The sequence below is a fragment of the Plasmodium inui genome (genome assembly GCF_000524495.1).
Source record: "Plasmodium inui San Antonio 1 unplaced genomic scaffold supercont1.8, whole genome shotgun sequence".
Lineage (NCBI taxonomy): Eukaryota > Apicomplexa > Aconoidasida > Haemosporida > Plasmodiidae > Plasmodium > Plasmodium inui.
Window position 1 is genome coordinate 745,822 of NW_008481842.1, and position 27,432 is coordinate 773,253.

Sequence of the window (27,432 nt, forward strand, 5' to 3'; positions counted from 1 at the left end):
CGAAAAGATACGCTGTGGTGAAAATGAACCGTCGCCTTTTACAAAAAAAGTTGACACATCAAGGTGTGCATGTGTAGCTGTCGTCGTAGTTGTAGGCTCGGGCATGTACACATAAACATACACATTGGTGCACATATACGAGCACAAGGAAAAATAATTAATTAAAAAATTGTCCCACAACTTCTTTCCATTGAAGAAGAGGTGTGAAAATACAACAAACTAATTAGTTCTTATTTTTTTTCAAATTAGCAAACTTAATTTTTCTAGCTAATTTAATTAAACCCGACATGTAAAAGAAAAAAAAAAAAAAAAAAATATGCAACAAGCTCGACTAATCTATATTTTCACAAGTCATACTTTTGGTGCGCGTAAAAATGAGAATTGTTTTTTCTTTTTTGTTTATTTTTAAAATTTGGCAGATCATGCAAATGAGAAAAAAAAAAAAAAGGAAAAGTCGGCGAGACAGAGAAGAAGAGAAGGAAAATATCTATTTTAATTAAATTTGAATTTGACTGTGTTTTTAAATCACAGCAATCATGTGGGGAGTTACGCTCATGTATACGCGTGTGTGTGTGTATGCGTATATTCCTATATGTACACTTGCGCGGGATGGTTGAAAAATTTACAAATGAGAGGCGGGTGAGAGGGCGAATTAACAAATGGAGGATGGCGAAACGCGTCAACCGCAGCGACAGAGAAGAAGGCTGTAAAACAGGGGCGTAGAAAAACCCAAATAACAAGTGCACAGAACAAGGGTATAGATCCACAAGAACAACGGGCAACAGTGAGCATGTAGCAACGAGCAACTAGCGTGGAGCGTGTGACAAACTGCTGAATTAACAAACCCGTTGCTCCGTGCAAAGGGGAAGTGCCGTTCCGCATGGTCCTCAAGGGGAAAATGCGAGATGCGAATTACATGGAACCACGCGAAAGGGGAACACACAGGGTGGATTCACACAAACGCGCGCGCTAACATAGTGTGTGCAGGTGTAGAAACATATGCACACGAATAGGAACGCGAAAACGAGCACACGGATAAGTACACACTCGTAATAAAGGGGTATGTAGATATATGGCACACTTCACTAACCGCAAATGAGTTGGCAAAATGGAAGAAATAAAATCATCGCCTTCCACTTGCGTATATGTTACATGTTGCCAATACTTTTTTTTTTTCTTTACAACATATTAATAGAATAAAATGTGATAAAAAAAAAAAATGAATAGATTTAACAAATCAGCGAGTTGTGAAAAAATCTTAAAGAAGTGGATAATGCGAATAATTCCATCCGCACAGGAAAAGGCAATTCATTAATTATACAAATGTGGGGGGGGATTCAAACGTGAGAATATGTTCAAGGGGAAGGTTCCTTTTTTTCTATTTGCTTATATTTATTTACTTGCATTTAGTTGTATTTATTAATATACACTTATGTTTAATTCTTTATCTGTTTTTTATCTGCTTCCGATCTGGTTGTGATCTGTTTTCTACCTGTTTTTTTTATCTGTTTTTTTTTTTCTTTTAACTTGGTGTTCTATGATTCCACGGCAAAAAATACAGTTATGAGGAAAAAAAAAAAAGGAAAGTGGGCTGCATGGGCCGGTGGGGGTATAAAGTGCAGTAGATGTTTTCTTTTAAAGGAAAAAAGGAATAAGAAAGAGCAGGAGACGTGGAAAAATAAAGGGAAAATGGGGGTGTCACCACGGCTCCACACCACGCCGCCGTCCCGAATTGCAACTGCTCCATGTGCCGCGGCAACAGGGAAGCGCGAATTTCGAAGCGTGGATTGTAAATTCCGGGGTACTATTTTTAGGCTACCTTTTCCCCGTAACACTTTTCACGGGGCGAATTACACTTGAACAGTTTTTCCCTGTTGGTAGATAGAGGGGGCACGACGTGGAAATTCCAACATGGGGGTTTAAAAAATGCGAATGATCGCCACAAGGGGCGTCGGTTTAGCAGATTGGGGCTGCCGTGAGAGCGTCGTGTAACTGTTTCTTTGGCCTGTTTGCCCGCCCTCCTGGGCGCCTCGCTCACGCCGTCCATTTTACACATAAGTCGAGCGCCGCACCGCAGAATAAGAAAAAATAAGAAGGTGAATAAAAACAAAAGTAAAAAAGAGCAAGAATTGGGGAAAAATGAGAAAAGGGGAAAAATTAAGAGAAGCAAGAAATTAAAAAGAACAGAAAATGATAAACATGGAAAAACACACCAGGGTAAAGATTGCCAGTTGGTGAAATTGACCTCCTCCCCTCGGAACAGAGGGATGATCCCCGCGGCGGAGGCGCTTGCAAACGTTCACTCAGGGGTGCCCCATTTCCCGGTCTGCTTCTGTCTCACTCTGATTTTGATTGCCGTCAACGATGCGCAGAAAAGGGTTCCTTTTTTTCTTTTTTTGCTCAGAAATAAAAGAAAAAAAAAAAGAAGTCAAATTGGCCGCATTTCATCCCAATTAGCCCCAATTTAATAACACAAAATACACACAGGCACAAAAAGGTTTCCAAAAAAATAAAGGAGTTCTCCTCTTGGGTCATTTCCAGTCAGGTGGAACATACCCAATTGGGGAGTCATTTCATTATCTGAGTTCCTACATTATCCTAGCGGCACATGCCTGTGGCTTAGATGAACATAAACAAATCGAAAAATGGGCTCTTCCTTTCCGCTGTTGGTTCACTCTGATGTTTCTATTTGTTCTATTCCGATTTGTTCTATGCTGTTCTAGCTTTTTTTTTTCTTTTTTTTGTTCCCCTCGCGCAGATGAAGCGAAAAAAAAAAATATGCAGACGTATCAATATGTGTCATGTTCCTCCTTTTTAAGCAAATGAATGGTGAGGAAAAATGACTTTACGCAGACGACCATGGGGTGTGTTTCTCTTCGCAGCGGAGTAATGTCAAGAGGTAATAATATCATTCACGTGTGCGGAGCGAAGTGACGGGGAATCCTCTGAGGAGGTTTTGTGTGCTGCGTGGTAAAACATAAAAACAACGGCTAATGTTGACTTCCCGAAATTAACGAGGAGGGTTATGCATCTGCCCCAGAGTAAACAAACCGGCGCAAATTCACTGTTAACTTACACCTAAATGGCGACCTAGGGGATTGACTCAGTCGCCATTCACCTCACCTTCCGTGTGCATACACCGGGGCGTAACTACATGCTTGAGTGCACACCAGCATAATGTTATTGGTCTCCCTTTAATTTTGTGCGGGGAAAAAAAAAAAGAATAATTTCCGAAGTGGTAATTAGGTGTTGCTCATACACATTCTGCATGTAAGAGGGGGAGGAACAAAATCCAGTTGGTGGGTAAACAGACGGTCGGGAGAAAGGGACAAACTTGGTTGTGAAGTACGCTGCCCTCAATGGGGGCAGGACGCTTCTTAAGGTGAGTATCACCTCTGAGCAGCGTCCATTTGACGATATATTCTTCCCTTTTCATGTGTGAACATTTATCTGAGTTGTATGAACCAGACGCAGTGCTTCTGAATAGGAAGAGTGCCGAGCCGAGTGTTGCCAGAAAGGAGCAGGGGGAGAAGCACACACATAAAGCAGCCCCATATAAGTGCACTTCCGTATAACCTGTTTGAGGATGCCGACATAGATATGGATCGACTGAGAGGGAAGTCAGTTAATGTAAGGAGGCCCATAACATACGGACGGAAATTCTCAATTGGGAAACGATTCATATATGAGTTTCCTTTCGCGTGCATACAGGTTCGGGCTGCGAGGAAGAACGGGGGCAAGTGGAGGCCCCTCGTACTTTGAGATCTTATGCGTGCAATTTCGCAAGTGAGGTTGAACGACTTTATAGCAGGGCACAACTTGAACAGTTTGAAAATTTTGAACGGCTTGAAACTTTTGAAAATTTGCACAATTTGAACAATTTCGAAGAAATTGTCACCAGTTTTTTGGCCCCACGCTTAGATTCTTCTTCTTGTTTTTTTTCTTTTTTTTTTCTTTTTTCTTTTTTTTTCTTTTTCCTTTTTTTTGTTTCTTTTTTTTTTTTTTTACTACCCTGCATGTGCCTCTGCGTAAGCGAAATTTATGCATTTGCTTCGCTCGATTTTTCGCTTTCACTTTTTTGACTTTCTTTATGTAAGACCGTTATAACGCGAAAGCGAGAAAGAAGAAGCTGAGGAATGTGCCGCTAACTGCAACGAACTGGGAGGGAGCTAGAGAAGTATATATTAATATGAAACCCCCTCCCCTCTTTCCTGGACTAAAATGAAATTATTCTTCTTTTCCTTTGCGTTGGTTTACCTCCTTCTGGTAAACAATGTCAACTGCCTCTTCAAGAATGCGATCAGCGGGTTTTACTGCAACGATGAGAACTGCTACGGTATTTTAGGTAAGACGAGGGGAGGAATAGGAAAAAGAAAAAGAGAGCCTTAGACACAGGAGGGGAAAACAAGTGGTTGGGGACTCCAACGAATGGTTGTCTCTACCCCAAGAGATGGGCCAATCGCGGTGGAACGTTGTCTGGTCCAGTCATACAGAAGCGTAAACATTTCCTCCTCCCCTCCCTCGCAGGTGTCAGCGAAACAGCGAGCATGAACGAGATCAGGTCGGCTTACCACAGGCACCTGATGAACCTGAAAAATAACTATGACTCGGAAAAGAAGAAAAAAATTGTCAAGGCATACCTCGTCCTGGCCAACAAACGAACGAGAAAGTATTATGATTATTATTTGAAAAACCCAAACAGTATTCTCAATGTGATATACTTCATTTTTTATTGTGTGTTGAAGCTCATAAAGGTGATAATCGCGTTGATAATTATTGGATTCCTGCTATGTGGCTTCCAATATTTCAACAATAAGTATGAAATGAAGAGGCGGGTGCAGAAATTGTCCAAAAATAAAGCTTTTAAGAAGGAGGTGCAAAATAGGATAGGGTCACAGCATCCTGATTTCCGCACGTATGACATGGCAATGAAGAGGAAGGTAGAAGAAGACATCGAAATTGAAGTGGCACACGAGATGGGACTTATATACAAGAAAAAGGAAGAGAAGTTTCCCTTCTCTGACTTAATAATCGTTAAGCTGTTGCTTCTTCCGAAACAAATTATCTGCTATATGCTCTGGAACGTTAAGTGGTTGATAAAGTACCACATTTTGAATGACGAATATGACGAGAGTGACAAGTTATACATTACGAGGAAGTGCCTGAACATTCCTGCCCATAGGTGGGATGCCCTCTCGGAGGAGGATAAGAAAATGCTTTTGAAAAAGCAGCTGTGGGTGAAGGAAATTCAGGACGAGTTTTTTGAAGAACAGATGGAGAAGGAGCGACTGAGCAAGATCTCCAGCGCAAAGTATAAGAAGCAGGTGCGGATGAAGAAGAAGGGAAGCAGCTTTAACTACAACGATTAGAATGTGTGGATCAAGCAGGTAACACGTTCCTGTGTCCAGTTTGATGAGGCGTTTCATCTTTGTTAGCAGTGCTTGGGCAAGGAACCAAGGTCAACCCTTTTTTTCGCTCAGTTCTTTTTGGCTCCGTTTTTTTCGCTCTGTTTTTTTCGCTCTGTTTTTTTCGCTCCGTTTTTTTCTCTCCTTTTTTTCGCTTCCTTTTTTTGATCAGCGCCCACTCAAGTGAGTAGCTTGGCGTAACGCAACTGGACGTGGCCTCAAACTCGCCATTATTCGTTGCATTCTGGAGAAGCATCTCCCGAAAAAAAAAACACCTTGCCCTTCTCAGCCGTGCGTCCCAGTTAATAGAAAACGGCGCGGACGCAGAGGGTGACCTATGTGCCCTAACACTTCCGATACCCACAACGCGGTGAATAATTCTCACAGTAAGGGGGCACTGCAACCCTATCTTATGTTTTACCCAATCTGGCACCTTACAACCCAGGATGACATTTTCAAAAAGGTAATTACAAATGATGCCAAGGAAATAAAAAGGGGGGGTGATATTAAAAACACAAACATATGGGAAAAAAAAAAGGAGCCGTTTCAGCCGAATTGAACGTGGAGTGAAACAAATACAAGAACAGATTTTTGGCATGACAAATCAAACTGTGGAAGGAAAAAAAGAAAGGGGTGAAACGAGGGAGGGGCCCAAAGGATTATACAGACCTCCACCGTTGCGACTTCTACCCTTGGTGCTTCTCCACGTTGCGATGGGTAGGTGGAGCTCCTCCGCTAGGTCTTAGTCTGGTCCTCCAACACCTCCTTGACGCTGACCACCTTGTCCTTCAGGATGAGGAGCGCCTTTCTGAAAATGTCAGCCGAAGAGAAACAGCCCGTGGATTCGATGGTGAAAATAAAATGATTCTTGACCTTTTCGAAGGAAATCTTTTTGGGGTATTTCTCTATACACACTCTGCAGGATGAGCAATTTAAGGGGTTTTTGGCAACCAAGGTGTCACTGTCCTCCACATCGAAGACATTCTTTGGGCAGATGCTTACGAGGTCGTGTTTTTCTTCCTTGGTAAAGTTCTCACATGTATTAAAAGAAAACGCAGGGTACATTTTATACACGGCAGTGCATACGGGAGACCACTTGGCATGCGTCTTCCCAATCCCTTTCTCCAAAAAGCAAATCAATTCTATCTCCTGTCCATTACTTAATTTTGTAATCAATATATTATCATCAACAACTCTGGGTGGATTTTTCCCAAATCGTACTTTCTGGTGTTCATTAATGGGGCACCATTTTAGGTCCCTAGAGTAGATGCTCTGACAATTTTCGCTACTTCCAATTTTCTTCGTAAACTTCACATGAAGCTTAAAACAAAAACAATTTAAGTGATTATACTTTTCGTACTCCTCTTTGAAATTAATCAAATCAGCGTCAAACTTAAATGGGATTAGTCCCAAACGGTGGCACAGAATTTCGTCAGCAATGATTCCAGTGTTTTGAAATATATTAACCTTCTCTATAGCGATGGTGGGTACCTCTGCCAACATTATTCTTCTCAGGGCATTTGCAATGGATACGTTTAAGTTCTTCACCTCCAGGATTAGCAAGTTCTCTTCATTTTTGTGCATTTTCATTTCTAGGTTTCTTTCAAATTCATTTATATCAAACATGTGTTCATTTTCGGACAGGAAGTACGATCCGTAGAAATTCGTCGTCGTTGCGTTTCGGGGTCCCTCTTCCTTCAGCTTCACGAAGTTGTCCCTGAACTTCACGCCCTTCATCTTGGTTTGTACGAGGCCTGTCAGGAGGGAAACGATAAAAAGATGATTGGTGGGAAGTACAGTAGCATGGGAGAGTACCAGCAAAATGCACAGCGCGGAAATACGCGATAGGGATGTACCCTTCGCGCAAGTTAATACGCAGAATGCATCGTCACGCGGCAGCCTCTCCGAGACTGCCAAGATGGAGTATCCTGTCCGGTGCGTGCAATTATACCTTTCTTTTTTGGGTCCTTGGATGGGTTCCTCCCTTCGATCAAGCACTTCAGCAAGGTCTCCCTTGTAGCTGAGAGTTTTATCTGTCACTGTTCTGTGACAATTTTACGGCGATACTATGCCAACTGTGTATCGATCATGTCACTATTTTCCATTGATTGTGCCTTCTTTTGAGCCCCTTTTTTTTAAGGCGTTCCCTTCAGACGTCGCGAAAGTTCGCAAAAAGTAGAAGCACATATAAATAATTACACGTCTGGAGCACTATGTACACATGGATGGGGTAGGATGCTCAATTATTCAGGCCATGGGAGTGCCCACTCCTCGTGGCCATTCTTGTGTGCCTCTCAGAGGATGGCCATCTCCGCAAGAATATGCTGCGACGCGGGGAAAGCGAGCAGGACAGGAAAAAACGGCGACACGCAGGGGTTCGGCACAGAACGATGTAATACAAGATGATGGGAAATGGTTTTCCCCTTCTGCGAGATTTCTTTCTCCTTCAAAATGTCTCTATGCAAACGTTAGACATACAAATGTGGCGCTTATGCGTTTATAAACATGCAGCGGAGCTAAATCATGGCGAAGGAATTAACAACCCGCGGGAGAAAAGAAAAACGCTCCTAAGTCCTCTTCCTTTCGCGTATGCAATGTGGCAACGCGAGGAATCCTTTTTTCCTATGTAACATTTTATGTGAACAAGACGGTTTTTTCTTTCTTTAAAATGATAGCAGTTATTTTTTTTAAAAAACAAAAGGAACTCCAAGAATGGTCGCCGTGGTTGGGCACTTTTGCATTATTCAGCTATTTACTGTAAGGAGAAGTAAAAAAAAAAATGTGAAAGGAAAAAAAGGGAAAAGAACAGAACTGACGAAAAATAAAGAAAAAAAAATCGTCGCCTCAGATAATCTTCACCATGCATTAAAGGCAGTAGGATGCCCTATTTTACATGAGTGCGTATATGCCACCATACGGACTTATATACAAAACCCCCGTTGCGATTCCGCAAGGTTCGCTTGAAACGATGGGGATAAGCTACTAAAATCACATTATTGCGCCCCAATACGACGCTTTTTTTTTTAACTGCACCTAGCTGAGATGCCAATGGTATATAAAAAATAAGAATCTCTGATAAAGCAAAAAAGCGTTTTTTCTTTTTCTTCTTCAGTTGCTTTTTCGCTTTTTCCCCCCACACCCCCTTTTTTTTTCCTTTGGAATGGTAGCCCCCTCCACAGGTTAATTTTTTTCGTTTTTCCTGCTTCACCCATTTGTATATTATATAATACCGCATATATTATATATGCGCAATTTAAATTTTCTCCTTTTGCCAGCTGTTTTATAGGGTGCCTATTACTATTGCTGATATAATCGCTCTCAGTGCTATGCAATTTTTTCCCGCAGCAATTTTATATGTCATTCTGCATTATTGAAATTTGCCTATGCCGACGTTCTGTGATAAAGCATTTTATCATCATGTATACATGGCTGCCACAGGGATAACTACATATACACCTTATGTGCAAGTAAACACATACTGTGCTTGCGTGAATAGGATGAAGATTTATTTATATTTCCTCATTTAGGTGCCCCTCATTTTTTAAAATTTGGAATTCGTCATTTTGCCCCCCTTTTGAGGCATCAGATAATTGTAACTTTACATTTGCGCGCTTGTGCGCGTTGCAGCGTAAAATTCAGATGACTATGTTATGAAAAAAAAGAAAAGAAAAAATATATATATATAACCATTCTGAGTATTTTGTTTTTTAATTTGATTTAATGAGATGTGAAGAGAAAGGAATAATAGCAGATAGAACTCGTTTAATTTAATTAGATTTAATTTCCACCCAGAAGAAAAAAACAATTTTTCTCGCCTTTTGAGAAAAAACGCATACGATTTTGTACCGGGGTAATACACAAAAGAGGAGTAGCTCCTGTTGTATCGCCGCGTAGAAGAAAAAAATATAAGAAAATAAAACAACTTTTCGTCATTCAAAACGTAATAAGGCAGACTCGTAATTTCCACTGCGCATACGGCCTCCTTCCCCTCCCCGCCTACACTACCAGTTGTCCTACGTTCATGTGCTAATCTGCCAGTTCCCACGGGTGCACATGCAGCAGTATAAATTGTGACCCTTTTACACTGTTAGAACAGGAAAAGGAGGGGAAGAAACTCACCGTAGTTAAAAATTCAGTCGGAAAATCGTTTTATGTGACCGCTTAGAAGATGCCAAAGAATAAAGGTTAAGTTGTTACATTTTGTAGAGCGCAGCCCCTTTGGGGGCAACACTCTGTGTGCACTGGTGTGACGTATAATTACTCCCACTCCATACACACAGAGCGTATTTCCGAGGAAATACCCCCATTTTGAGAGCATCATGGTTACCAGTTGTGTGGAGCCCGGGCAGGCATTCTTTTATAGGAAGGCAACACGTACGTATGTACAAATTTATTTTATTTTTTTTTTTTGACCGAAAAATTCTGAACAGGGAAGGGAGGAAAAAACAGAAGGAGGGGAAAAAATGACAACGAAGGGGAGAAGCGAGAACTGCTCTACAAGGAGGAAGATCAAGGTCACATTTGCATGCAAGAGACATCGAGGGATGTTTGTGTAATCACATGAGTGCACGTCATTATTCTCTCGTGTGTATGTCGTTATGTACATGTCCATTCGTGTGTCGAAGGGAAGTCACACCCGAAGGGACCCCATGCACTGTTGACTTCCACACGGGTGAATATGCCCCAGCTGTACCTTTTAACCAAAAGAAAAAAAAAACGTAAAAAAAATTCGGTGCCTTTTCCTTCCCTTTTGTAGAATACGCACAAGTGTTAAGAATGTTGGGAAATGGCCGATTGGAGGCCCACTGCTTTGATGGGGTCAAGCGACTGTGTCATATTAGGTATTTCCTGAGGGGGCATGAAAAGAAAAAGAAACAGTACACATGCTTTATGTCCCAACGTGTGCGCGCCGCATAGCTACGTGCAGTTTAAGGTCACATGGTGGTGATATATCCAATTTTTTTTTCCTTCTTAGGGGAAAAATGAGAAAGAGGGTTTGGATAAACTCTGGTGACATCATTTTAGTATCCCTGCGGGATTATCAAGACAGCAAGGCGGATGTTATTGCGAAGTAATTGAGAGCGTCCAAGAAGGACTAATCAATCGCAGCTGACACCATGGGGCCTACCCCCCATTTTTCTGCGTCCGTTCACACACATACAAGTCAGAAAAAAGACATATCAAATAAAAAAAAAAACGTGTTAACCCAATTTACATGGTTTTCCTTTTTTTCTTCCCCTATGTAGATACACACCTGACGAGGCAAGAAGCCTGAAAACGCACGGGGAATTGCCCGAAACGGCCAAAATCAACGAAACGGACATTTTCGATGACGACGCACAGAACGGAGTCGAATTTTTGGACGATGAATCTGACGAGGAGGCCCAGGAAGAAGTGAACAACGCGAAAAAATTGGAAATAGAAGACGTAAGTGGAGGAATTGACAGCAGAGGGGGGGAAGGGCACACCCCTTCCCACATCCACGATGATGCACGTGTGCGCATGTGCATTCGTATGTGTGTGTGCATCTTTGTGTTTACGTAGTTTGCACTTCATTTGAATGTCTTCCCCTATTTTTTCGCGCCTTCCCTTCTTGCAGATATAACGACAAGGACGGGACCAGAAGATGTGCATAATTTGTATTCACATGTGCATCGCGGAAAAATTGAATTAATTACTTTCCGCTTTGTTTGGAAGCGCTCCTTGTTGTTGTGTGCATGTGTGTTATCCCTATCCCACTGTTGCCGTTTTTTGGAAAATATATCTTTATCAATTTATTTTTTGTAACTCTTCTTTCTTTCTCCTTTTTTTTTTTTTCCTTTACCCCCCATAATGTACATATTTAAACCAAACACATATGTTACGCGTATTAGCAAGAAAAAAAAAAATAAAATAAAATGAAGTCAAAATGGCAAGCAGAAGGGCAATCCCGCAAAAGGTTACTTGACGCGCTGGATGGACCGTACTCGGCAACCATGCGCACATTTTGGAGTCACCCCTTAAGGATATGTATATATGTGTGTACATATTAAAATGACAAATGGATAAACGTTCAAGTTGTGCGGCTTGCCAAAAACACGACCGGGAAACGGGGGGGAAAATCATATGAACGAATGGCATATTCTTCGTAGTGCCCCCCAATTTTATCCTTCCGCGTCGCCATTGCCCCCATCTGTGTCATCCATGCTTCCCTCCGGGTTGACATTTGAGATGGTGAGGATAACTTCGGTCTGGCTGTATTCTACATTGTTGTACGAGACGAATACGTGGAATGTTATGAAGCCTGAGGGAAGGGGGGAAACATTTTTAACATTGGAAAAGGGGGGAGATGAGGATAGAAATAAGTGTAAAAATGGGGAAACAAATCTCTACGAAGAGCCGTGTGGGCAAGTGAGCGCACTACTTTCCAGCGGTTGTGCCAATCCCCTAATTTTGTTGACCCCTCTTTTGTTATTACTCATCTGGTCCCTTTGGAAGACCCCTGTAGGGATTGCCGGGACAGCAAAAAGGAAGTTGCCCTGTTTCCCATCGTAGTAGGCCTTTGCGCGTATAATGGGCAGACGGGGGTTACTCAGAGTGACATAAATATGTTGGAAGCTGCTAGAGAGTTGGAGCATGTTTATTCGAATAGGCCTATTGTCGTGTATGTAAACAAAATTGGGTACGATATTGAGGATGTCCGGTTTTATGATTGTGATGGGAAGGGAGCTGGCGTAGAAGTTCCCACCCAGTGAGTAGTACACATTGCATCTGGTGAATCGGTGAGTGTTGATCGTTGTGTCTTCCGCGGTGGGGACGTCCATACAGCTGCTGCGGCCGTCGCTCTCGTTACGTGTGTTGGAATTTCCCCCATCGGAGGGAGCACTATTGATCTCATCCCTGTTGTGTTTCTCCGCTGTTTCGCCTCCGACACCCTCTGGAACGTCCCCGTCCACGATGGATGGAACTTTTGTGTAAATGTAATTTCCACCTCGCCTGAGGCTCCCTTTGCTATATTTGAAAACCTCATTTTTGTACTCATCAGTGAAGTGGAAAAGGACGTAGACGTTGTCGGAGTTGACCTGCATGGGTGCCTTCTTAATTTTAATTCTCAATTTTATATTCCTCATGAGTGCGCAGTTGTCCGGGGAGAGATTCAACACCTGTCCGTTGTAACTGGTCAGCATGATGCTGCACTGATTGTACTGAATGCAGAAATGCTCATTGTATAAGTTGAAGAATAGTTCTCTTTCTATTTCGTTTTGGTAAAATTGGCAGGATGTCCAATATTTTTTTCTTTTTTTTTCCCATAGTGTGTGTGCAGATATGTCAAAGGGGTGGATGCTTCCAGAAAGGGTCGTGTCATCTTTATCCTCGCTTTTGTCTTGTTCGACGACCTCCTCGTCGCTTCCATTGTCATAGCTTAGGTATAGATTCAGCCTCGAGGGGGCTTCCCCATGTTTGCAATCCGGGAAGCCACCACCCCGTGAGGAGTAACTAACCAAATTCTCCCCATCCCTGTGATTAAGCCTGACTCTGCAGTTGAGGGAATCCTTAAGGGGGAAGTTGAAGTGGAGAAAAATGGCCCTATCAGAAGAGGGGTCAATAATTCGGGGACAAATTTTCTCTATTTTTAAATTATCCACAAGGATGATGTTAAAGAAATTACAAAAGATGTCATCGATTTTTTTTTTTTTATTTATCCTGAGAAGGGTGTCTATTTTTTCCGTTTTAGTAACAAGTGAGGGGTTGGTCTTCCCCACGACGTAACAGTTTCGGTTTTTCAAAAGGAGACAGGAGAAGGAGAACCCGCAACATAATTTTGTAACTTTGAATTTGTTCTTGTCTCTCCATTTTTTGATTTTCTTATACGCCTGATTATGCCTCCTGATAAGTTCTACATATTTTGTAAATTTGTCCGTCTGAGGGTACTCCTGTGGGGGATTCTGTTCCCTGTTGCATGTCTTCGAGGGGTTATTATCATCCTCGCCGTTGTACCCATGGTTACTACTTCCACTTTGGTTAGTGCCCTGGTCAGTAAATGAGGCTGCCCGGGTGTAATTATTGGTGACTGTTTTGCTGACCCTTTTAAGCTTCCTCTTTTTTACCATACATCTGTGCCATCGTTTCGGGTCGAATATAAGTGTGGGTCGTTTTACAAAGGGGTGTTCCAGAAATAGCTGACCGTGTAAGTTATTCCCCCACCCGTACACTTCATTCTGGTAAGTACAAATTAAGTTGTGTGAATATCCAGCAGCAATGAATTTCACCTTTTTGTTGGCATCTTCATCTAGTCTGATCAGTTGCGGGGAGGAATAAAAAACAGTTTTCTTTTTATTTTTTTTTTCTGTGCATACTTGATAAGTGTCATTACTGCCCATCGCATAGCAGTTTTTATTTTGGGACAAAAAGAGAGCGTGACTTTGTCCGCATGCTACATTGACAATTTTTATTTTATCCAAAAGGTTCACATATTTAACAAATTTTGTCTGATAGTGGTAAATTATTTTGTCCTTGGAATGGACATCACTGTGCCATGTGAAAATTCTATTTTCCTCGTCCATTCCGTAAAATTGGAATTCCCCCAGGAAAATTTCCTTCGTGTTGACGGGCAGCCATTTTGCGTAGTTTTGCGCGTTTTGTGTATTTTTCGCATTTTGCGCGTTCTGTGTATTTTCCCTGGGGAGGGTTATAGCGGTCTGCCCTCTTGGCAGGGGACTCTGACTTTGTAGAGGGCAGCGCCATGTAGCCACCCTCCCACGATGCACCGTCGTGGATTTTATCTCCCTCCTCTGGAGAACACTCCCCTTGTTGTGAGCGAAGTGGTCTGCATGTTGTGGGGATCCGCCAGGGGGAGTTCCCCTCTTATGCAGGGCATACAAAACAAAATCGCTAGTTAAGAATTCACAATCGTTTATGTCACTGTAGGATATGTTCAAGTAGCTCTTTCCATTGGAAGATGCATTCGAAAGTGGTGTGCTATCCAACTGAATGAACGTATTGTGTGTGCTTCCTTCTTTCCCTTTTAGCAGAATATTTATGCTGTGGCCACATGTGAATACTCCCCTAATAAGGACATTCTCCAGTTCCTTTATGAGTTCCAGTTCGCCATCTCGATGCAGATACACGTTGCTTATCTTTAAGGCTTCCTTCTTTTGTGTGGTCATTTTGTCACGAATGTGATGAATGGGGGGGTATAAGAAGCAGAGAGGGTGTATGCTTGTGCGTCTACGAGGTAGCTCTCTTTGTGCAGATGGGGATTCCCTCTTAGGTGCTCGACATCTCGGTGGAGGGGCGCACGCCAAGGCTCAGCAGTCTCTCCTTTCCCAAACATAGACGCGCAAAAAAGGGAATGCTCCATCTGGCATCCTACTTCTCAGAAGAAGTGCAAAGTGAAATGCTTTCCTTTCTGAGAAAAAGAAAAAAAAAAAAAAAAAAGACCGGTGCGGGGGCTCCGTAACGGCGAGCCCAGGGAATAGAAAAAAAAATTAACTAGGAAAAGCATAATAACACTGGCAGATATCGCTCTTTCTACACCCCCACATCTGACAATTATTTTTTTTTTTTGGCAAACTTCCTCTCCAATGTGATGACTGTAGACAGAAAAAATGAGAGTCCCCTCAAGAGCACATAAACGTGGCTCTGGCGAAATTTTTTAGTTACACCCATGAGGAGGTTAGTTCCAGAAGGGGCAGCCCTTTCGTTTAGCTCTTTCATTTTTGTGCATTCAGGAGAGCACATGGTAATGTTTAAAGGGAGTGCAATATGGTTGGTTAGTTACATGAAGGGTGAATATGTAGAAGTTGAACATGCAGAAAAGGGGTAGAAAAAAAAGGGGGAAATATTCAAAATGGTGGAAAACAAAAAAGATGCTAAGAGAAGCGTGAAATGGTTTCTTTTTTTTTGTCAAATTCACCATCGTCGTGATGGGCCCCTATTTAAGGGTAGTGTCTGTGAAGGCTATAAAGCTCCCTTTAGTGCATCCGGGGATGCGCTTTCTGTGAATAATTCAAATGGTCTGTGCCATATGGGTAGTGATTTTCCCTAAGATGGCTGTTTTCACTGCTGCCACTGCTAAGCTCACTTCCGAAGTCGCTGTCCGGGTCCCGGTTGGACAAATTCTCGAGCATGACAGTGGCGATGCTGGCCCTCTTCACATTGTCCTTTGTCGCTTTGCTAATCTTTAAAAAGTTATTCTTTAAATTGTTACTATTACTGCTATTATTTTTTCTGTTTCTTTTTTCATTTCTCCCTTCCCTAATTCTCTCTTTGTGTTGCAGGATGTAGGTGTTTCTGTTTTTTCTCTCGACTCGTTGGTTGGTCCCTGTTTGTAAAATTTCATTTACGTCGAGAGAGCTGTGCGAGGAGTTCTCACTGCTACTGCAAAAGTGCATGGATCGTTTGCGTGTGTTCCGTTTCTTTTCATGGTAGTCTTTGTTCCCCGTGTGATTGCTTCTTCTGAGGTTATCTGTCCTCCGTTCGGTTTGGTCATGTTCGTCATCCTGGTAGGGACCATCTTCTGTGTCTTCCTGCGTGTCCTCTGATGTGCATTCAAATTCGGGACCGCCCCCTGGGTCTCTTTCGTCGAGCTCAATATTCACGTCGAATATGCTCTCATTGAAGGTATCAAAATCGATGCTATATTTCTTAACTTGTTTCTCCTTCTTGGAGGCATTCTGTGAGTGTGGGCAACTCGGGGGAGATTCACTTGTGGGGTCATCCTTCCGAGGCCGTTCCTTGTCTATGTGTTCCTTTTCCGAGGAGAGACATCCTTTTATCTGCACCTCACTGGTGGAGCTTCTTTCCCAATTGTTGGTCCCTCTGGAGTGGTTAAACTCTGCCGTTTTGCTTCTTTTATATGGGGGTGACTGGTGCTGGCCCTCACACAGGTGCACATCAGGCTCGCCCATGTTCCGAATTCGACAGACGCCGCACGTTTTACTGCGGGGTAAAGCACTCATGTTCGGTTCGCTCAGGGGGGGAAGGCTGTTTTCATTTTGCTGGCCATTTGGGGGGAGCGTCGAAATGGACGGAGAACACAATGAGCAGAATAGGTACAGGTGGGCCAAAGAAGGGGCCAATTTTTTCCGCAAAAAAAATGAGTGAGAGATTCCCCCCTTTTGTCCTGCCCTATTCGTCTTTAACGCATAGAACGTTTGCGCTTCGGTTCACCCGTTAGACGAGTTAAGAAAAGAAAAAAAAGAAAACGTCAATTAGTCCGTTTGAATGTTATATTATGGTTAAGAAAGTTATCCTTATTGTGTTATGTCCATTGTATCACTTTTTTTTTTTTTTTTTTTTTTTTTTTCCCTTATGTTGCACATAAAAAACAGCGCACGCGTACTCCACACCGTAAAGACTTTTTGATTGACCCTTGGGGGAGGATAGACTGGGGAAAAACATCTCAAATTGATGAGTATGATGTCCATTTTGTGAAGGTTGGACAAACGGGTAGAAAGCTGTGTCCCACTGTGCGCCTTTTCACGAGTGAAGCTATGCCCATGGGGAGAGAAGCAGTACATAGTGGAATTCCCAAAAAAAAGATGCCCCTGGCGTGAAACATAATTCTTCAATTCCTCCACTCACAGCTTCTACCGATGAAGGGACTACATTCCGATTCGTCCACTTCTCGCGAAGTGACTTTTAACCAAATTTGCGAACTTGTCTGGGGGGAAAAAGTCAAAGGGCTGCCTAACCATGTGCAGGAACAAATAACTCATTTTCTTTTTAAATTTTATGAAGCGCGGAAGTTTTTTACATGCACCGAGTTGGAAAATTTAAACAACTTCCTAACATTATTGATACGAAATTTTAAGGAGCATACGAATGACAAATTTTGTGTACGCATTCTTCTGCTCCATTTTAGGAAGGCGTCTGCTTCCTTTGTAAAGTCTAAGAGAGCCGAGGATGGGCTATACGTAAAGCAGGTGACGCGATACTTGCTATGCTTGCATGAGTTGGTCAGACATTTGAAGGAGAGGCAGCAAGGGGGAGAGCTTCGTACAGGGGAGCTGCGAAGTAGCAGCTCAGAAGAGGAACCCCGTTTGGTGGTGTCTATAGTGAAATATGTGAACTTGTTCGTGGTGTCCGCGCTGAGGTAACTTTGGAACACTGCAAAGAGACGCATCGATTTCCTCTTCGTAGAGACGCGTGGAAGTAGTAGTTTTCCTTGCTGATGGCCTTCGTTTGACTGCTTTACCCCCGTCTCAGGCTAGTGGAGGAGAATTGCTTGGCGCGCTTTTACTGTAGGATCATATCTTATGGGAAGATTGCCGAAATTCTAACCAATGCATATGGCCAAAATGAGGAAGCCGACGAGGACATCATCCACAGTTGTGTTTTACTAACGGAGCGAAAAGAATTTGATAAAGACATCATAAAATGCGGAATCATGAATAAGTTTATCACGTCGGAGGCACTACTCCAGAAGAGTGTTTCCTGTAAAAACAGCTTCCTCATTCAGGTAGTAATAAAAATAACTAAGCGGAATTTAAACCAGCTCAGAATATATACCTCCAAGAGTGATCTCCAATTTGTTAATTCCTTAGTAGAAATAGTGTACAATAAAATTACAAAAGGAGACGTCGACCTGTCTTGTGCTGACTTGTTAAGATTATTTTCCTACATCATAGAGGGGGGAAGGAATTCCGATGATTTCCCCCCCTTTGATCATCATCCTGAAGACATTTCTGGTACTGATGAAATTCTATTTTTTCAAAATATGAATAAATTAATTCAGCATGTGGATTGTCTTGTTCGGTCGGATAACCTTTGCAACCGTGTACGGGAGAAAGATGATCGGTTTTGTTACTTTCTCGGCGCCCTTTTCTGTGCCCTGCGAAATGTACTGCACGTTGTGCTGAATTGGGACAAGTCGACAACTTCCTCGGAGTGCGACGATAGCGGGAGCTGCAAACCTAGAGGGAGGTGTTCACATTCTTGTTGCTCTTCCAACCCATTGTGGAGGTTTAGCCAAAACTCCCAAATGAGGGGACAAGCGGAAAAACTCATTTGTAGCATTTTGGATCTGATCCTCAGCTTTCTAGTCAACTGTAATTCTCCCCTTCCAGGTGCGACTAAGACGTGTGCATTGTGTGCGCGATTGTTTTTTACACTCAGCCTCCGCTCCAAATATGTCCATCCCTTTCATTATTGTCCACCTCCCACTCCTTCCACCGACAGATGAAAAGAAAATGCTGCACCTGTTATGCTTCGATATCATTAATCCGATAAGTAGCTCCCATTGTGTATCCACCATGGAGAAAAAAAAGATTGCGGAAAAAGTGATACCCCTCGTGAGTCAAATCAATAGTAGCGAAAAGGATGCAGAAGGGAAGGACAACTATATGTACCTAAAACATGTTGAAGCTTTATTTTTCCTGTGTTTACATAATGAAGACGTGTGCAGGGAATACTTTAACGAAAAGTTTATCAAGCATGTGGAAGAGCTATACCTCCAGATTGATCAGCGTGAAAATGTTGAAAAAGTCGGAAATTTAAAGAAGAAGGAAGAATGTGATTTATTGAAGCTGTACTATTTTGGTATACTCTCCACGTTCGCACAAATGAACATAAATAATGAAAAGGAAAAGGAGAAGACAGAAAAGAACGAGAAGAAGATTTCTCTCCCTTTCGTTAGTTATGTAATAGGGAAAGAGTTGCAAAATAAAAAGTTCCTTCTCGAGAACCACGTCTACTGCTTGCTCTTTTTGCGCTTTTTAAATATGTCTCTTTTGAACAATTTATATGATTTTAAAGAATTCGCCCAAGGAGTTTCCTTGGTAGATTTCCTCAAAGTAATTAGGGGGGTTGATGCTCACCTTAAAACTGCGGTACGTTTGTTTGCAGACGGAGGGGCGCTTCGACGTCTGCAGAAGGGAACGCAACTGTATATGTGCATATATAGATATATACGCAGGAGTGCATTTCTGTTTCCCCTCCCAGCATCCGCTGACGCCTAACACAAATTCCCCCCCCAAACACTTCGACACATCTCAGGCATTAAATGTTCTCTTACAGTGGGTGGAAAGAGATCCCTTCTTGAAATTAATCAGGACGCATGTGAAGACAAATAAACAGATATTCCACATTCTGCTAGAAATTTGGGTACTCGTCCAGGCCGAAATGAGAGGGGAGAAGAAGGAAGCGTTGGCAGCGTCTGCAAAATGGGAGGTGAGCATAAGTGCCGCCAAGTTCGATCATTTGGCGTGTGCCTCTTGTTGCTAAACATATCCACACATGAGGAACGAGTTTATCGTTGCTAAATGGTTTAAACCACGCAGTGTAAAAATACCACCAGATCTTACAACCCCGTTATACCCTAAAAAAAAAAAGTGAGCAGTTAGCTAAAAAATAGCTAGCTGAGTTTTTTTTTTTTAATTTCCCTTTTCTTCAGAGCGTTCTGTACACAATATATCACATATTTAAAAGACTAACGAATGGGTTTACCAAATATTTGAATTACTTTTCGGAACACGAGGATCTCCTTAGCAATTTCAAAAGAGTGATGACTTTCGAAGAGAAATCCGTTTTGGAAATATATTCCCAAATGTGTCAGGATGTTGAAGGTGAGCGGCAAGTGGGAGCAGCGCTGGAGAAAAAGTTTCAGCGCAGTGTACATAGGCATAGAGAGGTGCCATCCAGATGTGTTTATGCGTTTATGTGCCCATTTGGGAGGCAGGTGAATAAGATGGAACGCCTACACCCATGCGAACCACGGTGTAGTCACTGCTTTGACCTTCTTTCCCTTTTTTTTTTTTTTTTTTTTGTTTAGAAAACCGGTTGGCAATTCTGGAGAAGGACAAAAACTACCTTAACGGCAAGGTAAAGTCGTGGGCGGAGAAAATAGAACAAATGGAAAAAAGGCTCCAGGTTACGACGGAGGAGAGTTATCGGAAAAATGTCGACGAATTGGAGAATTATTACAACTACGTCCGAGCGGGGGGTGATTACTAATGGTGGAACAAAAATGGGTGAGGAAGTAAAGGCGGCTGTCTAGTATCATTAGGGTTTTGGGGAAATATCAAGAGAGCGCTTTGCATATTTTCATCACCTTAACATGATAGAAGAAATAACCGGTGGGATGAAGACGTGAATTATGAGGAACTTCCTCAAAAAGTATTTATATTTTTAAAACGAAAAATTATTTGAATTTGAATTTTTTTTTTCTTTTTCAGTATAAACTTCCACCAATAAGAGTGCTACACAGCAGATAAATTTAAAAAAAAAAAAAAAATTCTCCCCCTTTTAAAACTGGCATATCCGTGCGTTTCTCAATAGTGCCTCTTAAATAGTACCGATGTAAACTTAACGCCACTTTGGAAATGCAGAAAATTGGTGGCCATGCTCTGGGGGTTGCTACGTCACCTTGCCGTTTGACTAAAAAGAACTTTTCCCGCGCTCTTACGTCTGTATAATTGCACGAATCTGTACGTATATATATAAAATTCCCGTGTGCCAGCATGTACAGAAGTATGTTGTTGAGGGGGAGGGCGTAAATATTTTAAGGCGCCTGAAAAGGGGCAGTGCCTCTTGCCATCCGTTCTGCGGTCCTTGAATTCTGCTACATCCTCTTTTCCCCCACGGTTTCTGCGCCCCTTCCCGGGCTGGAAGTATTATGTAGATGATATATTTATTTTGGCCCTCTGCAAAATTTGCTTGTGGTTTCTCCACGACGCCGAAATGTTTTACCCCCCCAAGCAACGTGTAACCCATCACGTTTTCGCTTCATCTGAATTTTTTAAATTTCTATATTTTAATTTGTGAATTTAAATTTGTGCGCTTAAATCTGTGTGTTTAAATCTGTGTGCTTAAATATGTACTTCTTAATTCTTTACCTTTAAATCCTCTTTTTAGAGATGTTCGCAGGGGTATTTTTATCTTCACCCGCCTTTGAATGCGATTTCCGAAGCGCTGTTGAAATTAAAGCTTTTTAAACCACTTCTTTTAGTACCCATTTTTAGGACCTATTTTGTAAATTAATTTTTTTTTTTTTTTCGCAAATGTTTTAAAATTTACGGGGGTATGGGAGAGGTTAAAAAGAAAAAAAAAAAATAAAAAAAAATCGGATCGATTAATAAGGAAAATAACTAAATTGCCGTGGCAATGAACCAATGGATTACGCGAAATAGAGGATAGTGGAAACTGTTTTCCCTGTTCCACGCCTCACGAGGAAGTTTGCCTTTGCCCCGTGAATCAGATACGCATGAATTTCCGTTATAACGCGCAGGTTCTGCCACTGAAAAAAGGGTGACCGACTGGAACGGAGTTCCTATGCGGTGAGTACGTTCGTACGTTTGAACTTATTTACGTACATTCGGCGATTGGTCCCACTGGCCCACTCCGTACGTCGTGCGATCGTCCATCTACATACGCGTTGTTGATGGGCGCCTACCTTAGATACCCAGAAATTGCATAACGAGAAAGGCATCGCACATAGGGGGCAAGCGCTGCAGACGAGGCAAACCCCGCGAACAACGCAAATCGACCAATGGGGAGAAAACAAAATTTCAGCTTTAAAATATAGAAATGAGGAATTGCGCTCAAAAGGTCACAGGCGAAGAGAGTTTTATTTTTTCCTCTGTTTCTACAAAGCAAGGAGAGTACGTGGATAAGTGAAAGTACGTCGGCGAGCGGAGCCCAATTCCCATTTCGATAAACCGCGCTCGTGGAGACGAAGCGCGTTTCTCTTCAGAGCCTCCCACGGACGGCGTAGTCAGCATGTTACTTAAGGGCAGGGGGCGATGCTCACATGGCAGAAGGGAAATATGATCTCGAGGGAGCTGACCGGAGAAGGCGGGTGCGCGCCGGGTTGTGAGCAAAGGGGTGAAGTGCAACTCGGTGAATCGCCAAGCGCAGAGGTACCTATTGACGAAGCACACGGGGGGGAAACTCGATCCGACGGGGCATCCAGCCTGGACGATGGAGACCGAGATTCCCGAATGAAGGATTTGAACTCCATGGAGGGAGTCCAAAAAAGATACGCAAAAAAAAAAAAAAAATCCTTCTTTTTGCAATTCTTGAGTCAGAAGTCAGGGAAGAAGAGGGACTGGCGCGATGGAAATGTCATATGGATTTTTGTGTTTTTCCTAGTTCTGTATATCGTAAGGAAGGGAATTAGCAATTTGCAGGAAGTGAAGGATGGCGCAAGCGATTGGGACAGCTATGGCGGAAAGGATTTTCCGAGTAGTGGGGGAAAAGGGGGGTCCTCCGTGAAGCCATATTTCAGCAGAAACGGAGATAGCGAAAATTTCCCCTTTGAGGACGACGAGTTTATTTACATCCCCAACAGGAAGAGCGACAACACGATACGTTTGAAGAATGTCCCAGGAACGGAAATTATAGACAACAATTTTCTAAGCGTCTATTCGGAAAATATGAAGTATTTAAGACAAACAAGTTTGAATTATTCCCTTCATCAGAGAGCGCTATCCACAGAATGTTATGTCTATTTCAGGAGCTTTTTAAAGGAAGCCATCTCTCCGCACAGTTTAACCAAAGCGATCAAGATCGATAAGGAGTATATTTACCCATGGGATGTCATCACACAGGAAGATGTGGAGAAAATTATTGAGAATGCAAAATTTTACGGGTTCTTATTCACGTGGTTTAAAAATCATCGAAAGGCACAGAAGGTGGATAAGGTGACTTTGCAGAAGGAAATGCCTGTTTTGTCTCCTCGATTTGTACAGAGGCCAGATATATACACACACTTCTTCAAAAAGAATAACGTGAAGGAGCCTAATTTTTATGGCATTCATTACACGTGGTTGGGTCATGCCACCGGATTGGTTGTGGTCGATGGGTTCAAAATATTAGTAGATCCCGTTTTTAAAATTGAGCTACTCAGTTTGAAGGGAATAACCAGATCGTTAATCAATTGGGTTAATGTAAAAATCATGGGAGGGTTAGGAGAAAGGATAACAAAGTCACCATGTAACATATCGAATCTGCCTGACGACCTACATGCAGTATTCGTTTCGCATAATCATAATGATCACATTATGGAAGAAGACGTCCGAATATTATGTAAGCTAAAAAAATTCCAGCATGTGTTGTGGTATGTGCCAGAAGGTACCGCTAGTTTTTTTCTGAGTGAAGGTTGTAAGGCAGCCAAGATTTTTGAGCTCTCCTGGGGTGATGAAAGATGGGTTTCTTGCTGGATTTCTCACAGACAATTTCAATGTAAGGATGGCATTTGGAACAGTAAAAATGGAGAAAAGCAAGTATTTAAGTATAAGGTAATTTATGCTCCTACGTTACACTGGTCAGGTAGGAAGGATAATCTTAGTGATATTAATAACTCTCTGTGGGGGTCTCTAATATTGAAGGGTCCAAAGCATCGATTTTATTTCTCTGGAGACACAGCTTACTTGAAGGAAAATTTCGAAGAGTTTAAAAAAATCGGACGGCTACATGGCCCCTTCCATTTAGCCGCAATTGCTATTGGAGCGTACGAACCGAATAACTCTTTGAAATATCATCATGTGCATCCTTGGGAATCAATAAAGATATGGAGGGATATTAAGGCCGAAATGGCCATCGGAGTCCACTGGGGGACGTTCCGATTATCCGCTGAGGAGTTTATGCAGCCCAGAGATGAGTTAGAAGCAGCCCTGTTGGGGGTGGGCCTACACACCTTACGTAATAATTCGGTCTTACCTTTCGAGAAAAGAAAAAAGGAGATTCTCAAAAAGTATGCCATTAAGAATGACAATGAGGAGGAAAACGAAACGGATGACTTGAACGATCTGAAGGAGTACTTTTATCCCCCTACAGAGGAAAACGCACATGAGTATACAGACAGTTTTCATTCACTTTTCGCAAAAAATATGAATCTGTTTTATAGTGACATTGATAGAAATTATGTCAAGCATATGTACCAACAGAAGAGGCTGTACGCTTCTACGTATAACAGATATAAGAGAGCTCTGTTTTTGCGCAACTCGAAGAAGCTTCCAAGGAGTTGGAAGAAGTTACTCCTAGATTTGTCCATACGCTTTCAAACCATCCCCATTGGGGGGTCTATGGAGGTCATTTCGAAGGGGGACAACACCATCTCGATGACGAGGTCGACGGAATATAATTCCATGCAGTACGAGCATTATACCTTTCCCAAGTGGTACAACGAGAACGAGAAGGAGGAGACGCTCAGTCAGAACTCCCTTTCGCTGGAGGATTTGATGGATTTCCACATAGTCAGTTAGGGGTAACGGTTAGGGGTAATCATTAGAAGTAACCGTCAGGAGTAACCCATAGGAGTAACCGTCAAGGGGTAACCGTCAAGGGGTAACCGTCAAGGGGATAACCCTCAGGGGGGTGTGCAATACGATGCCCATAGCACGCACGATTTTCTTCAGAGGTGCGAAATCGTTTATAATGATCTCCGTTTAGCACCCCCGTGACGCCCCCATTCTGCCTTTCCCCTTGCTGCTCCTGTTCCCCTTCGCGACTAGTTGTTGCTTCCCCTTTTTCGTGCACATATTTGGTCCACTCCGTGGTGTGTTCCCTCTTGTTATTTTTTCCTGTTTGCCGTCCATTCGCGGCTGCGCGTCTCTGCGCCTTTCCGTCACGGCTCACTTTTCATTTTTTCCTTTTTCGTCCGTGATTCGCGGAGCGCTTTTGAACGTGGGTTTGCTGCCATGCGCACCGTTTTGCTACCCTTCGATTTTGCTTCGTTGCGACTCCGCTTCTTTGCTTTTTCCCTTCTTTCCTTCTTCCCGCATGGCTCCCTTTTGCCCATTTTGAATTTCCTTTTTTGTTTGCAACATCTTAACTTCGTGGTCGCCTTGCGGCGGCCCCCTTCAATCCACCAGTGTGTGCGTGTCCATTTGGCGAAAACGACGCTCCTTCGCATACGTGGTTTTTTAAGAAAAAAAAGGGGTGAGCAAAATCAAGCCATTCCGATTGCCGCCTCTCAAACAGGGCACACCACGCACCCGGTGCGGCATTACCCCATTACACCATTTTTGATTTATGCAAGGGGAGTTTTATAGATAAGTGAAGCGACGTATATACGCGGTGCGTACCGATGTGCATTTGGACACATGGACATGTGTGGGCATGTGAGGGCATATCAGGGCATGTGAAACCATATGTAGGGTTGCTCCCCCTGGTTAACTAGGAAAGCGAGGCTTCTGGTACAGGAAGTGGAAGTGTTGGGGAATTGCTTTGATAACGTCCGAAGCGAGGAGCCCCCGATGGCACTTTTTAAATTCCTCTTTGCACAAATATTTTAAGAAGAAGCTGCCGCAGAAGGCGGAGAGCGCGTCCAGGCATTCGTTCTGTCCGTCGGTGGATTCAACGTCGAACGCCTCCTTCAGCGTTGGAGAAAAGTTATCCTTCTTCTTTCCTGCCCAGGAAAGGAAAACGGCCAACAGTCCTGTCTGCAGGTGGGTAGGGAGTGTACGCGTCAGTGCAGACGTGTGTATATGCAGTCGTACGTAGGTACAATCGTTCGTATGTGCCGACCGCATGGCAGCCTCAGCGGTCTTACCAGGACGTCGCCCAGCCCCGCCGACCTCTTTAAACACGGGTCCTCAAGGGAGGAAACGAAAAAAAAATCCCTGTAAATAAACACGTCGTAAAAACCCTTTATGAGTATTTTGGGACCACCAAACAGACGCATCAACTTATGACCCTCATGAACAATTCTGTCTGTGCTCAAGTCGTCGAACTTCAAATTTTGGCCATCCTCCGTGAGAAGAAAAATCATTTTCCTGAACTCATTCTTATTTGGCGTAAATAAACAATGCTGATAATTTTGTATTAAGCAAAATATATCTCTAGTGATTAAAACAAATTCAATAATGTCTGCGTCGAGAATTAGAAAGATGTTTTTTTTTATCATTTGTTTCATTACATAGCTGAGGCAGTCTTTGGTCACCTCATCGATGGACCCAAGACCTGGCCCGAATACACAACAATCAATTCGATTGGCCAAATACTCTGTGCAGTTTTTTAATTCTGCAGTTGGGGCTCTGCTTATGTTTGACTTTTGGCTGTATAAGTATGGGTAGACAATGAGCTCTGGGCTGTAGCACTTGAGGGGGATCGCATTTTCCTGTGCTGTTATGACGAACGATAAATCAGCTCCGAGTTTTAATGCGCTCATGGCTGATAGAAAGGGGGCTCCGCTGTATACTTCACTGCCCCCGACCACGCATATTTTTCCTCCGCATCCTTTGTAGTCCTCGGGGGACAGCTCCGGCACGACGTACTGTTGGAGGCGGTACAGCGTTTCGTCTTCAAAAAAGGGGGGGAAAAAGAAAATGAAAAAATGGGAAGTGCATGCATGTAAAGTAGTGGGGTTAGGAACAAATCGCTTGGAGATAAGATGAGGGATATCACCCAAATCAGACGTGTGGGAGGGGCAATTTGTGCTACCGTTTCGTTTTGCTCGCCTGGTTTATTTGGGTAATTTTTCCCCAACAGCTATAAGTTTTGATCAATTTTGATCAGTTATTTCCAACCTTTCCCACCTTTTCTCACTTTTTCAATTTCTCTCAATTGGCGCCCACTTTGGGCTCTCCTTTGCGCTGTTACTTGGCAGCTTCCTATTCAAGTGGACCCCGGTCAGCTGCGGATCTGCACTGACGGAATACTCCTCCATGGTTTAAGGCCTTAGTTGGAGAGAACGTAATGACGTGCGAGGAAAAGAAGGCTACGTCGAAGGAGGGATATTCCTTTTGTTTTCACGCAACATCAGTGTCCCTACTTAACTACAAAGAGTTGAGCAAATTGGTGAGTTGCATTTTCTTCGTTTAATTTCAAGGAGGAAGGAGAAAAAGGGAAGGAAAAAAGCGTAACGAAGAAGTCATAAAATTTTGAAAACTCCGGATGCTCGAAGTGAACAGAGGGGAGGAGACACACATACGTTGCTATTTACGTATGATCCGATTGTGGTGGCAGATGTGTGTGGGGGGAGACCCCTCGCTTGTGGTATAAGTGGAGCCTCTACGTGACGTGGGTGGCGGACATGCGCAAGTGTGTCCAATCACATTTTCTGCTTCTCCTGCAGGGGGGGTGTACCGCGGTGTTATACACAAAC

At 42.9% G+C, this 27,432-nt stretch overlaps 8 protein-coding genes across 8 annotated transcripts; 4 read left to right on the forward strand and 4 right to left on the reverse strand.

Moving 5' to 3' along the window:
* Positions 1–4,221: 4,221 nt before the first annotated feature.
* C922_02428 (hypothetical protein) lies at positions 4,222–5,369 on the forward strand (the record flags this gene model as incomplete). The annotated part of the gene is made up of 2 exons (XM_008818027.1): positions 4,222–4,345; positions 4,528–5,369. 2 exons carry the CDS (start codon positions 4,222–4,224, stop codon positions 5,367–5,369), a joined length of 966 nt encoding a protein of 321 aa, XP_008816249.1.
* A 771-nt stretch (positions 5,370–6,140) lies between these two features.
* Positions 6,141–7,142, reverse strand: C922_02429 (DNA-directed RNA polymerase I and III subunit RPAC1; the record flags this gene model as incomplete). The annotated part of the gene is made up of 1 exon (XM_008818028.1): positions 6,141–7,142. The coding sequence occupies one exon, from the start codon at positions 7,140–7,142 to the stop codon at positions 6,141–6,143; it is 1,002 nt and encodes a 333-aa protein (XP_008816250.1).
* A 3,245-nt stretch (positions 7,143–10,387) lies between these two features.
* Positions 10,388–10,949, forward strand: C922_02430 (translation initiation factor 1A; the record flags this gene model as incomplete). The annotated part of the gene is made up of 2 exons (XM_008818029.1): positions 10,388–10,476; positions 10,652–10,949. 2 exons carry the CDS (start codon positions 10,388–10,390, stop codon positions 10,947–10,949), a joined length of 387 nt encoding a protein of 128 aa, XP_008816251.1.
* A 599-nt stretch (positions 10,950–11,548) lies between these two features.
* On the reverse strand, positions 11,549–14,551 carry C922_02431 (hypothetical protein; the record flags this gene model as incomplete). Its single annotated transcript, XM_008818030.1, has 2 exons — positions 11,549–11,688; positions 11,863–14,551. 2 exons carry the CDS (start codon positions 14,549–14,551, stop codon positions 11,549–11,551), a joined length of 2,829 nt encoding a protein of 942 aa, XP_008816252.1.
* Positions 14,552–15,358: 807 nt separating this feature from the next.
* C922_02432 (hypothetical protein) lies at positions 15,359–16,345 on the reverse strand (the record flags this gene model as incomplete). The annotated part of the gene is made up of 1 exon (XM_008818031.1): positions 15,359–16,345. The coding sequence occupies one exon, from the start codon at positions 16,343–16,345 to the stop codon at positions 15,359–15,361; it is 987 nt and encodes a 328-aa protein (XP_008816253.1).
* Positions 16,346–16,981: 636 nt separating this feature from the next.
* On the forward strand, positions 16,982–20,339 carry C922_02433 (hypothetical protein; the record flags this gene model as incomplete). The annotated part of the gene is made up of 6 exons (XM_008818032.1): positions 16,982–17,481; positions 17,595–18,076; positions 18,567–19,192; positions 19,383–19,556; positions 19,780–19,951; positions 20,158–20,339. The coding sequence occupies 6 exons, from the start codon at positions 16,982–16,984 to the stop codon at positions 20,337–20,339; spliced, it is 2,136 nt and encodes a 711-aa protein (XP_008816254.1).
* Positions 20,340–22,150: 1,811 nt separating this feature from the next.
* On the forward strand, positions 22,151–24,589 carry C922_02434 (hypothetical protein; the record flags this gene model as incomplete). Its single annotated transcript, XM_008818033.1, has 1 exon — positions 22,151–24,589. The coding sequence occupies one exon, from the start codon at positions 22,151–22,153 to the stop codon at positions 24,587–24,589; it is 2,439 nt and encodes an 812-aa protein (XP_008816255.1).
* A 909-nt stretch (positions 24,590–25,498) lies between these two features.
* C922_02435 (hypothetical protein) lies at positions 25,499–26,994 on the reverse strand (the record flags this gene model as incomplete). The annotated part of the gene is made up of 3 exons (XM_008818034.1): positions 25,499–25,768; positions 25,879–26,627; positions 26,928–26,994. 3 exons carry the CDS (start codon positions 26,992–26,994, stop codon positions 25,499–25,501), a joined length of 1,086 nt encoding a protein of 361 aa, XP_008816256.1.
* Between the last annotated feature and the right edge of the window lie 438 nt (positions 26,995–27,432).